The following is a 13652-nucleotide window of genomic DNA, read 5'->3' on the forward strand; positions in this document are numbered from 1 at the left end:
GAAAGCAAGAGGAAATAAAAAACAAAAGATGAAGCTAGTTTTTAAATAGGTGTCTATGATGGTGCAAATGATCTGAGTGTACAAGCAGACAACTGCTCTAGCAGCAGAGATTAGAATATATTTGTAGAAAAAAGGAAACAGGGTGAGCTCAGAAGGTGAAAGGCAATGGCAGTGGTAAATATTAGAGACATTATAAAATTAACATCCGCTTTAGGCCTTGGGGAGTAAAAAGGAGAAAACAGAAGACAATCCAAAAGTGAAGGCGCCTCTCTGCTCAGACCCCCTAGCATTCTTCTTATTGTGGCCTGTGTATAAGACCCTCACCTCACTCTACTGTTCCTGCCCTGGATTTGGCACTCCTCCCAGCATGTTCTACTCTAAACTACACATAAAAGTATCTGCCATCCCCCAAACTACCATGCCTTTGTTTCCATGTGTTGGTTTACTTTGCTACAATACTCTTTCCTCTTTTCTCCACTTAGTAAAATGGTCCTTTAAGATCTAGCTCATGTGTAACTTTTCAGGCTCCCTGACATCTGGTTGGTCCCACTTGTGGCTCTTCTAAGCTGTGTGTGAATCTTTCTTAGAGCACAACCTCACTGTCCTGCAATAACCTGTACATGCCAACCTCCTGACTCGGAGCCCTCACCACGGCCAGCCTGTATCACTACAGCGTCTCTGAACTGGTACCCTCCCCTCCAGCCCCACACCCCTTTTAAGCGATTCTCCTTGTAGGCGTTACAGTGATGGCCTTAAAATGCTGACTGGATCATATCACTCCTGCTTCAAACATTTTAATGACTCCTTAGACTAAGAGACAGAAACAATATTATGGTCACATTTATACCCCAAGGATCGTGGCAAAGAACCTTAACAAGGGCTTAAAAGGGAATAAACTTGGACAGAAAAGTAAGGAACTGAGAATCACCCTATGCTAGAAATACAGGTTTCACCCAGTAAAACACGTTTTATAAAATAATGCAGAAAATTGTAATTAAAATAAAGCACAGAGCACATTTTAGACTAGAATGATAATCACTGAGTTATCACCCTAAACTTGCCACTAATCCTCAACAGCACCACAGACAGCTGATTCAAGAAAGGAATGACAGACCTACAGTGGAAATGCCTCTTGGGAATTGGTTCTTTAATTAACTACTAAAATACTGTAGGTTTAATCTCTTAAAAAAGCAAGTACTGTTACTGCAAAAAAACAAAAAAAAGGAATGACAGTAGATTAAAAGAAGTATTGCATAATGTTTTCTTCACTAGAGTGTTTTAATAATTTAACTCTCAAATCCAAAGGATTCAGTGAATGAAAAAATTTCTTCCAGTAAGTGGTAGAAATCAAGACTGGCTACTTGGATTTTTCTGTCATTTAATTCACACAGAGGGCACAGGAATGTTGAACATTAGGAGTTCTGTACTTCCAACTTTTATAGAATATCGTGGGGTACTTGTAAGCACTCAGGTTGATACCGAGAATGAAAGCAAGCAAGCATCAAAATGCCATGAAAAAGCCTAAACTCAAAACAGGTCATAACTCAAAATACTGTCTGTCTCTGACCTTTACAGTTATTTTCAAAATTTTTGTGATCTTAATAAACCTAAAATTAAAGAGTTAGACATGTGACCTTTTACATTTTAAGAGCTTATGTGAAGAGACTAAAGTACAAAAGATTAATGTACAAAAAATTTAATCTTATATCAAATGTATACTTTATAAAGGGTTTCTTCCCCTCACTGACATGAAAATCCCACAAAACGCGCCCAGGACCTACCGTGCCGCTCATGAATCTGTTTGTGTAGGCTGTGATGACACCACATTTGCTCCCAGTAAACAGTTGGCAACTGTCCGGTACCCAAGCACAACTAGTCACCTAGAGAAAGGACAAATCAAAGATTATCATGTTTAAAAAGCATGAGAAATGCTTCTACTTTTCTGACAATTATTTTAAAAATATATGATCACAAAATTTAAGGTAAACATTTTACTTGAAATGATTAGAATATTACAATGCATTGTCTATGATTTTACATTTTTCTGTGTACACACACACACACACACACACACACACACACAAATACGCACAGGGCCATTTGTTCCTCAGAAATTTAAACAAAATGATCCAGGATTGACTAGATCCAAGGTTGAGAGAGAGAGAGAGAGAGAGAGAGAGAGAGAGTGTGTGTGTGTGTGTGTGTGTGTGTCAGAGAGAGAGAGATGCATGTACCTGATTTTTACTTTCATTTCTTTCTTTTTTCCTTTTTCTGTCTTTGGTAGGGAAACAGAGTATATATATAAATAGAGGTATTGCTTCTAACAGTTCTAAAGATTGCTAGATAGGAGAAGAAAGAAAGATAAACGTGGAGAAAAAAATCTGGGATTACTCCTTAGGGATTATAAACCTTTGAGTCCCAACCATGGCGACACTATTCAAGATGGGCTCACCTCTTTGCTCGGCCTGACAGTCTTCCTCTGGCACTAGTGGACCCCCAGCACCACACCCCCAGCAGCTGTCCCCAGCCGCTCTGCCTGCTCTCCAGTCCCACCTCTCCCGGTCGGTCGGCTGGTCAGCAATACCCACACACTTCACTTCACTTCACTAAGAAGACGGCGATCATCAGCCACAGACCTCATCCCTTTCCCTCCTTTGGGCCTCAAAATGTGTCGGCGTCGCCTCCTGATTTAGAGAAGCCCCTCTGTTTTTAACACCAGCCCCAAACCACCCTGGTGTTTCTCAAACAACTGTCAGAATTTCAAGCTGTCATTTGCTGGCTTCTTCCCCTGGCCCTGCAAACGTGTTCAAGTGTCTGCTACCTTGAAAAATGACTTGCTTGGAGCCGGACTCTTCTTAACTCTCAATATATCTTCAGAGTCCACTGGATCTAATCTTATCCTTTGGGTTTCTTTCTTGAATAGTTCTATTTGTAAAGATTGATATTTCATAATTTTTATTCTTTCTTAGAGGTCTTCCAAAGAGCAAAAAGAAAATGTACCCATTTCTTATATGAAGAATAAAACTCATTCTGTCTTGCAATTACCATATGGGTCGACTGAACTCTTTTATAAACCTAAGTTACATTTCTAGGATTTCAATAATCTCATTTTTTTCTCTATTTTGAAACACTTTGCTATTTCATCATCCTAGGAATTATTTCATCTCTACTCTTCAATTATTCCCAACTATGCTAAAACAAAACAAACAAAATAAGAAAATGGAAGAATGATGGATCTCCTGGAAGGATAATGTAAAATGTGAAATAAATTGTCACCTTTAAAAAAAAATAAATTTATTTACTTATTTATTCATTTATTTATTTTTGGCTGCATTGGGTCTTTGTTGCTGCACACGGGCTTTCTCTAGCTGTGGCGAGCGGGGGCTACTCTTCGTTACGGTGCGTGGGCTTCTCATTGCGGTGGCTTCTCTCATTGAGGAGCACGGGCTCTAGGCACATGGGCTTCAGTAGTTGTGGCACGCAGGCTCAGCAGTTGTGGCTCGCGGGCTCTAGAGCGCAGGCTCAGTAGTTGGGACGCACGGGCTTAGTTGCTCCGCAGCATGTAGGATCTTCCCGGACCAGGGCTTGAACCCATGTCCCCTGCACTGGCAGGTGGATTCTTAACCACTGCCCCACCAGGGAAGTCCCTAAATTGTCATCTTTTGGTTTTCTTATTGCATTGTCAAAAGAATGTTGTCATCTTTTGAGAAGTATAAAAGAAGACCAAAGACACCATTTCTGTAGTCTACTTTCAGCTGTCATCGAACACAGTTGGAAATTGAGAATTTTTCATTTTCCAGCAATAATAGAAAAGAGAAGAAAATTGACAGGAACATGTTTCACAATTATGAGATCAATCAGAAGATAAAGGCTAAGAGACAGCAGGACTCTAATCTGTAATGATGATGATGAAATTGATCAGATAAGTGAAATCTCAGAGTGTGAGCCTTCATATGATAATACCCTGGACAAATTTTCTCATACTAAACAACCAATGAGTGAACAACATATTTCTAAGAACAAAATGAAATATGGTATTCTTATCTAGTTAGTTGGGCACTTGACCGGAAGTACTTCATCACACCGTGTTTGCTAGAAATCTGGATCATCCTGTTTTGCTAAAAGGACTTAATGAGAGTATTTTTTCATCTTTAATGATGTTTCTGTGCCCAACTTTACATGATAGAAATAATTTTTCAGTGCTTAAATTCTTATTAAAATTTATAATAAGGTTGTTTTTCACTGTCCTTTATTCTTACTTTTGTTAGTTTACTGGTAAGCCAGATGACAAAAGGCAGTGACCTTTTTTTCCAGGCATATTGAAGGTTAAGCAAACAAGCCATTGCTCTCCTTTCTTTCACTGCCAAAAATTCCCCAAAAGTAGATGACTCCATCTTTAAAGTGCTCAGGGAATGGTGACGAATGTTAGGACTATATAAATAGGCACCAGGTGCTATGCAGGTAACGAAGTCAGAAAACAGTAAAAGAACTTCCTATGGAAAGACAGTCAAAGAAAGAAGGTTTAACATACAATTTAGTACCGGAAAAAGTTATGGCAGTAGTGTGTGTGTGTGTGTGTGTGTGTGTGTGTGTGTGTGTATGTGTGTACATGGTGTTTTATAGTTTACAAAGCACTTTCAGAAACATTGGAGACATTTTTACAACAGCTTTATGAGAGAGTGGTGGGAGTATGACTAGCCCAGTTTTAGAGAAGAAGAAAGAAACTCAAGTTGGGTGAGGTTAAATTCCTTGCCAAAGGCTACATAGTAGATAACAGAGCTGGACACTAACACAGATCACAGAGCTACAGTTAGCTCCAAGGCTCTTTCTACCATGTTGTGATGCCTAAATACCCGGTTCATTTAGAAAAAGCCAGGTATAGAACATGGCACTCTGGTTATTGAAAATGACATAGTAAAGGGACTTCCCTGGTGGCGCCGTGATTAAGAATCTGCCTGCCAACGCAGGGGACACAGGTTTGAGCCCTGGTCCAGGAAGATCCCACATGCCGCGGAGCAGCTAAGCCCGTGCGTCACAACTACTGAGGCTGTGCTCTAGAGCCCGTGAGCCAAACTATTGAGCCCTTGTGCCACAACTACTGAAACCCGCGTGCCTAGAGCCTGTGCTCTGCAACAAGAAGCCACCGTGATGAGAAGCCCGCACACCACAACAAAGAGTAGCCCCCGCTCGCCGGAACTAGAGAAAGCCCGCACACAGCAATGAAGACCCAACACAGCTGTAGAGAGAGAAAGAGAGAGAGAAAGAAAGAGAGAAAGAGAAAGTAAGGAAGGGAGGAAGGGAGGATGGGAGGAAGGAAGGAAGGGAGGATGGGAGGAAGGAAGGAAGGAGGAAAGGAAAGAAAGAAAGAAAGAAAGGAAGGAAGGAAGGAAGGAAGGAAGGAAGGAAGGAAGGAAGGGACGAAGGAGGGAAGGAAGGAAGAAAATGACACAGTAACTAAAGGTAAGTGGACGCTGAGAAGAAAGCAATGCTGATTTTGTTCCAATACTGAGCCATGAGCTGACGCTGGCTCAACAAGAGACTGGGTAGAGGACAAACTCTGGGGACATAGACAGCGGCAGTTAGGGAGTCTGTCAGCACTGTAAACAAGGCATACATCCAGCATCACCAGCTCCTGGACTGACTGCAGGATATTAAAGACTAGCAGCCATCAGTCTGACTCCTTTTTAAAGCATTATATTTAACTATTATTATAAAGTACTTCATGAAAATGTTTACCTGATACTGCTGTGAACCTTGTATAAAGTTTATTGGAGGCTCGCTCTGTTTACTCTTCAACCTTAGAATGTTATCAGCATATCCCCAGCTCAGGATGGCGGACCACTGAATGTCAGTACTGTTCATGCTTCTCACACCTCAAGGAGGAGAAATAAAAGCATCAGTTGCCACTGCTCAGTTATTACTGGACAGCCGGCCACAATGGCAGGTTAAAGGTTCAAGTTCACGCAGCAGAACACGGTCATTCCAGTGCAAAAGCATCTTTATATCCGTAAGATGGACCCAATTGTGTTAGTTTTATTCCTTTAAGGTTAATGGGATTCTAAGGGTGGAACTGTATTCTTTTTCACCTGTGGTGTTTTGGTTGGGATTTATATGACTTAGTACTAAAATTTCTGTTAAGAAATCTTTATAAAAGACAGTGATAATCAAGCTTCCTCTATTCATGTTCTGTGACACCTTACTTTTAACAATAAATATGAACTAGAAAATGTTTTTAAAAACGTAGATACCCTGTTGAAAAATCAATATGGACAACTATTAATAATACCAGAAAGGGACCATTGCTAGAGCAGAAGCAATCCTGAGAAGGGATAATTTAATCCTTTCAACTGCAAGGACTGCACGGGAGACCTTCGTTTAACAAGGTTCTTTTCTTTTCTCATTGGACCCGTACACAGTATTATGTCCTTTTGGGATAAAGATCTGGACCTCCTGACATCAGCGTTTCTCATGATCTATGCCTTGTTGGCACATTGACTAGGGCAAATGCAGCATAAATGCTATAGCTGGTGCTGCCCTGGAAACTTTAGAAGCTTTGAGTTCCTTAAGGAGAGAGAATGTGAGTACCTAGCATAATACCCAGCATATAAAGCAATAAAACAAATAAATATTTGTTGAATGAATCAACAGCACACTGAAAATGTAATTCACAGATTTCTTTTTGTTTTGTTGAGTATAATCCCAAATGTGGACATCACTTTTGCAATAAAGAAATCGGGATATCCTTGTTAAATATAAACTCCTCTCTATATAAGCTGCTATGGAAAGGAACCACACTTCATGAGCCTTGGGACCTTGCAAATTCCACCATAAAGACTGGCATGTAGTAGGAACTCAGTAACTGTTCCTGGTTTCTCATTCCAGCAACACAAGAGGCACCATATTTTTTAAAAAAGAAAAATAAACTTCTGCTTTATCTATTTGAACAGTGGATCTTAAACAGGAGTTTGCAAGAAAATGGCTTTTGTAGCATGCACAGGCTTAGACTCAAGCCCCAGAGATTCTGAAGCGGTATGTCTTCAATGGGACCCAACCAAGTATCAATATATTTTGAAAAAAAGTACCTCAGGCAATTTTGAGGCATTGTCAGTTCTCAAGTAATTGGCCTATACTGGGCTAAAGATCATGAAAACCATGGCGGTTTGGTTGCTATGTTGTATTATGCATATATAACTAAGCAAAATGACACAGTTATTTGACACAGCAGTGCTTAACACACATGGCCTTCCATCTGCCAGGTGCACTCCCAGTCAGTCCAGGCCTCTCCGAAATGGCCCCGTGGACAGTTCCGCGCTGGGTACAGCAGTGAACACTCACACGGGCCCTGGCCCCAGGGTGCTAACTGTCCAATGAGCATTTATTTATTAAGCACTTAGAATGAGTCCCGCGCTGTGTTAGTCGTTCCTTATATTATTTCATTTAATCCTTACAGTGAATTACCCTGTGAGATAAGTCCTTTCATTACTCCCACTTTATAGCTTAAAAGCCAGGATTCCAAAAGTGTAAGTCATTTTCTCAAGATCACACAGGTATTAGGCAGCAGAACTGGAACGCAAATTCAGGCATCGTGCCGCCCGAGGCCACGGCTGTAACTTGTACGATACCACTTCCCTGGACACACCTAGATTCTGATAAATCCCAAATACATCCTATGAGGAAATAAAGTGTAATCTGAATGAACACAGCTATTAAGGGCCACTAAGGGCTTGTGACTGAAGTGGCACAAATAAGACAGGTTAGCAATTATACTGGACATATTTAAGTCCCATCATTAGCGTGATAATACCAGCCCTTTCTCTCTGCTCTAAAGAGATAAACTTCAATCCACCCTAATTAATTTTTTAAAGATAAATTATTCACGCATTTTGGTACTTTAAGTATTATTAGTAGTAAATTACTCGTGACATACCTCATAGCTAATTGCAACGTACTAGTGAGAATAAAGTACTGATATTCCAGCGATGATCAAACAGATTTTACCTTCTCCTCCTAGCTCACTAAACTTAGATAAAATGGTGCGCAGCCTCTTTTATTACTGACAACTATAAAGGCAATCAATCATTCATTTCATGACAGAATGAAGAGTGAGTCTAAAAGAACTGTGGCCCAGCCAGCACACTGAATTCCTTTAGGTGGCCGATGTTTGGCATGGGTCCTGGCATCCCTGCACTGTGGTGCTCCGTCGGGTGGGAGGCCATGTGGACCGAGGAGCACAGTGCACAGAACGCAAGGTTAAACACTAACAGCGCGGAATGCTAAGACGTGTCTGGTCCACACGCGGGCTTCCGGGCAAATCTGCACACACCTGATACGAACAGATGGGTGCCCTCAGTCATTCATTTTAGTGTTTAAAGCCCATGCCTAGGACGTAGGAAGAGTTCTTTCGCATTAAGTAAAACGGTTAATTTGGGAGGACGGAGGGATTACTTGAGCGGAAAATGTCACTAGTTTGCCACAGTGTAGGTGACATTTAGAAATATGAAGAGGGCCTCTACTGACAGCACTTTTCCATGTGTTGCTTTCAGTGAGTCAGTGCACAGAAAGGTGAGAAAAACATTGCTTTCCAGACATACATATTTTTAAAACCTATTTTCAAGGCTATCATGACTTTCTTGTTTTGTTTTAATCTCATGCCTGTCTCTTCTGAGGTCCTAGATTTGCTGGTCAGATAAGTCTGTCTATTCTGGAATTCAAGGGTCTCAAAGTGTACATTTATATAAAACTGTTAATGTTTTCACCTTGTGAGACATTTATTCTTGTCTCCTTCAACACCTCCTCTCATTTCAAATGACATTGCATTTAGTTCCCATTTTTTTCACGTACTATGTTTTAATTCCTACGTTGCATTAAATGAACACAAATTTGAGTTTAGTTTTTTGCCAAGGACTCAGAAAACTTAGAAATAAAACAAAATAGCAGCACAGATGAGGGGAAACATTCAGATCTCATGAAAGATATGCCTAGGACAATTTTCATGTTTGATTTTACCTTGTTCTTTGCTGTACGTCATCAGAAGACAGAAATTTTGGGACAAACCGCAGATTGCTTTAGTGGGCAGCGCCTGGAGAGAACCAAATCTTTCTCCGTGTGGCTGGCTGAAGCAGACCACAGGTACTGGGGCACTTGGGGAACCGACATACTCCCCCCACTTCAAGCCTTTTATCCATGACAAAGGACTCTACAACCAAGGAAAGTAAACAGTACAATTTAAAAAAAGGTAGTAAATATAGAATCACTTCTAATTTAAACTCCAAACAGAGTAAGGGAAAGCAGCCTGATTATAAGCCCTTTGTGGGCAAGAATTATTTTATAATTTTTTACTTCCCCCGTGCTTAGCATATGGAAATATGTGTTCTTGGTTGCTAGACACAGTGATGAACAAGACACATGAAGTCCCAGCGCCCGTGGAGCTGTCTGATAGCCGGGAAGCAGGGCAGACAACAACTAAACAAATACATACACAGATGTCAGCTGGTGCAAGTGCTATGAAGAAAGTCAAAGAAGGGGAAGAGGACCAAGAGTGACAGAGCTGCCCGTTTAGACGCGGGGGTCGGGTAAGACTGTCTGCGGACATAATGTCTGAGCAGACACCTGAGTGAAACGAGAGAGCAAACTGGGGTTCTATCTGGGGACAGGGCACACCAGGCGGAGGGAACAGCCAGTGCAAAGGTCCTGGGGTGGGAAGGAGGCAGGTCTGTACACGTTCCCACTGCAAACAGACATACTGCTCAGGTCCTTCATACTCGCCAACTTCAACTAGTTAACGAGCAATAAGTATAGTGGCAAATTAAATGGCGTTTATTACTTTTCAGGGACGTACTGTTATTTTGACATGTTAAAATAATAGATTCTAGTTAAAAATAATGACCCTGGTAATGACAATGACTAAAATGATTTGTAAGGCTTCAAAAGCATATGAGTTTCATTGACAAGTAAACACAAAACAAAAAATACAGCTTTCAACTATGAAACACAACACTGGTGGCCTGGGTTCAGCAAAGCAACATTGTCTCTCATATTGATGTTTTAAAATTTAAATTTCATTTTTACTAGTTGTATAAGTTTTGTTTGTATTTAACATGCAAATTTGATATATATGAGCTCTGAGCATAAATAACTTACATTTAGTGTTCTACCTTTAGTGTATTTAAGAAGCATTATTATAAGAAACGACTATCAAAGCAAGATCTGTAAAAACCATGTTCTCTTAAAGTGGCTCCCAGACGACTGCAGTTCGACATCCGTGCTTTACTTTATCTCCAAGACCTTCACAACCTCTTTCCCTTGCCTTTTCATTTTCTGCGATTTCCTTCTGCAAACCTTTGTTAACACTTCACAATTCACAATCTCCCATCTTTGCTGCTTTTATAATGAAGAATTTAGTTGAGGATTAGAATCCATTTTACTCTTAAGGCTTGCTTGCTTTATTTTTCTATTTCAGAGTAAAAATTATACCTACTTCCCATTTTTTTTTTTCTTTTTGCGGTACGTGGGCCTCTCACTGTTGTGGCCTCTCCCACTGCGGAGCACAGGCTCCGGACGCGCAGGCTCAGCGGCCATGGCTCACGGGCCCAGCCGCTCCGCGGCATGTGGGATCCTCCTGCACTGGGACACGAACCCGTGTCCCCTGCATCGGCAGGCGGACTCTCAACCACTGCGCCACCAGGGAAGCCCCCTACTTCCCATTTTAAGAGGCAATACTTCTTATCATTACAACCTGGAGGGGCCAAAAAAACATGTACGATTTCCCCCTTCATTGTAAACCCAAACATTTACACTTCTGGTCAGCACCTCTGCTGGAAGATAATAACCAGGAAGGACCACGCTAGGCATGTCTGCACTGGCACAGCCATGCTCAGACTCTTCCCGAGTCCTGGATGGTTCCTTTCCTCTCATTTGCAATGCCTGTTATGTCACTGCCTGGTGAGGCTCCTCTCCCCAGTAATGACCCTCAGGGAGGTTACAATCCGACCTGAGCTCCCAAAGTACTCTCTTCATAGCACTAACGCAGCATTTCCTACACACAGAACGTAGTGCAGGCATCCGTGTTCACTGGCTGGCACTCACCTTCAGGCCGGGACCGTACTCACTTTCCTGCCCCTAGAGCCTGGGAGGGGACCTGACGGCTCAGGAGTTGAGCCAGTTTTTGCTGAATTCTATTGAAATCCAAATGACATACCGGATAGGGAATTTCCTTGACCTGTTCTCTGGTTTCCCGGAAAGCAAACTGCACTAACAACCCCACGGCAGCAGGAAGCTCCCCTTCGATGTTGAGCTTGGAGCCAGGTCTGCTCGCATGGGCCGACTGGAACAGCTGACGAGGGGTCTGGCCGTAGGTTTTTATCATGGTTTCCAGTGCTCGTCTCTGAACTGGATCTTCAACGGCAGAGACATCCATTCCAAAATATGTCTGAAGAATAAAAGAAAACGAGAGGTATGTAAAAAGCAAGACTTGGCGATAACACTGAAGGGGAAAACAACAACTTGTTTTATTCTCTAGGCAATGGTTTACTCTTCTCTGTTTCAAATGAAAAGGATTTTAAAATGTTTTTGAACAGGTTAACAATCATTAATAATCAGAATAGGAATTGAGATCAGAATAGGAATGATCAATGCTTCTGAATGGATGAATGAAAATAATGCACCTTGATTGGTGCTAATTAGGTATGTTTATAAAATTAATTTTAATTTAAGAGAATATCATATGAGACTTCATTTATCTGCACAGCAAAGGAATCCATCAACAAAATGAAAAGACAACCTACTGAATGAGAGAAATTGCTTGCAAATCATATATCTGATAAAGGGTTAGTATCCAAAATCTATAAAGAACTTACACAACTCAGTAGCAAACAAACCCATCTAATTAAAAAGGGGCTGCACTGTCGGTGGGAATGTAAATTGAAACAGCCACTATGGAGAACAGTATGCAGGCTCCTTAAAAACTAAAATAGAGCTACCATACGACCCAGCAACCCCACTCCTGGGCATATACCCTGAGAAAACAATAATTCAAAAAGAGTCATGTACCACAATGTTCATTGCAGCACTATTTACAATAGCCAGGACATGGAAGCAACCTAAGTGTCCATCGACAGACGAATGGATAAAGAAGATGTGGCACATATATACAGTGGAATATTACTCAGCCATAAAAAGAAACAAAATTGAGTTATTTGTAGTGAGGTGGATGGACCAAGAGACTGTCATACAGAGTGAGGTAAGTCAGAAAGAGAACAAATACCGTATGCTAACACATACATATGGAATCTAAAAAAAAATAAAGGTTCTGAAGCACCTAGGGGCAGGACAGGAATAAAGACGCAGATGTAGAGAATGGACTTGAGGACACGGGGAGGGGGAAAGGTAAGCTGGGACGAAGTGAGAGAGTAGCACTGACACATATACACTACCAAATGTAAAACAGACAGCTAGTGGGAAGCGGCTGCATAGCACAGGGAGACCAGCTCGTTGCTTTGTGACCACCTAGAGGGGTGGGATAGGGAGGGTGGGAGGGAGACGCAAGAGGGAGGGGATATGGGGATATATGTATACGTACAGCTGATTCACTTTGTTACACAGCAGCAACTAACACAACAGTGTAAAGCAATTATACTACAGTAAAGATGTTAAAAAAAAATGGGAAAAATTACGGAACTTTTCTGCAAAGGAATATTATAAATAAATAAAGGAAGAAATTAAAAAGAAAATGGCGGGGGGCGGGCAGAGGACCTGAATAGACATTCTTCCAAAAAAGACATACAGACGGCCAACAGGTATATGAAAAGATGCTCAGCATCACTAATCATCAGGAAAATGCAAATAAAACCACAGAGAAATATCATCTCACACCTGTAAGAATGGCTAGTATCAAAAAGACAAGAGATAACAACCGTTGGCGAGGATGTAGAGAAAAGGAAGCCCCTCTGCACTGTTGGTGGGAATGTAAATTGGTGCAGCCACTGTGGAGAACAGTATGCAGGTGCCTCAGAAAACTAAAAACAGAGCTACCATATGATCCAGCATTTCCACTTCTGGGTATTTTGAAAACACTAATTTGAAAAGATACATGCACCCCTATGTTCATTACAGCCTTATTTATAATAGCCCGGACATGGAAGCACCCTAAGCATGCACCAATGGAATGGATGGAGACAATGTGGTAAATACATGCAATGGAATTATTACTCAGCCATAAGAAAGAATGAAATCTTGTCACAGCACGGGTGGACCTTGAAGGTATGACGCTAAGTGAAACAAGTCAGACAGAGAGACAAATACCATACAAATAAGTATGATCTCATTTATATGTGGAATCTAAACAAACAAAAGACCAAGCTCATAAGATTGGTGGTTGCCACAGGTGGGGTGTGGGCAAACGGGTGAAGGGAGCCAAAGGTACAAACTTCCAGCTATAAAGCAAGTAAGTCCTGGGATGTAACGTACAGCATGGTGACTGCAGTTAATAACATTGTACTGCAGATCTGAAAGTTCCTAAGAAAATAAATCTTAAAAGTCTTCATCCCAAGAAAAAAAATTTTTGTAACTACGTATGGGGCGGATGTTAACTAGACTTACTGCGGTGATCATTTTGCAAATGATCGAAATCAGTATGCTGTATACTGGAAACTAAT

General features: G+C 41.2%; 1 protein-coding gene across 10 annotated transcripts in view; it reads right to left on the reverse strand.

Annotated features, from left to right (window-relative positions):
- LYST (lysosomal trafficking regulator) overlaps positions 1 to 13652 on the reverse strand; it is a 191536-nt gene that overhangs the window by 13264 nt on the left and 164620 nt on the right. For all 10 annotated transcript variants that reach the window (XM_089897446.1, XM_089897445.1, XM_089897449.1 and 7 more), the window contains 4 exons: positions 11198 to 11428; positions 9007 to 9196; positions 5737 to 5873; positions 1782 to 1880 (listed from right to left, as the gene is read on the reverse strand). In XM_089897446.1, coding sequence (XP_089753572.1) covers positions 1782 to 1880; positions 5737 to 5873; positions 9007 to 9196; positions 11198 to 11428 — 657 coding nt within the window. The remainder of the gene's footprint in view (positions 1 to 1781; positions 1881 to 5736; positions 5874 to 9006; positions 9197 to 11197; positions 11429 to 13652) is intronic.

The sequence above is a fragment of the Delphinapterus leucas genome, chromosome 16 (assembly GCF_059928025.1).
Source record: "Delphinapterus leucas isolate spDelLeu-1000000601 "Yukka" chromosome 16, BTC_Dleu_Yukka2, whole genome shotgun sequence".
NCBI classification, from domain to species: domain Eukaryota; kingdom Metazoa; phylum Chordata; class Mammalia; order Artiodactyla; family Monodontidae; genus Delphinapterus; species Delphinapterus leucas.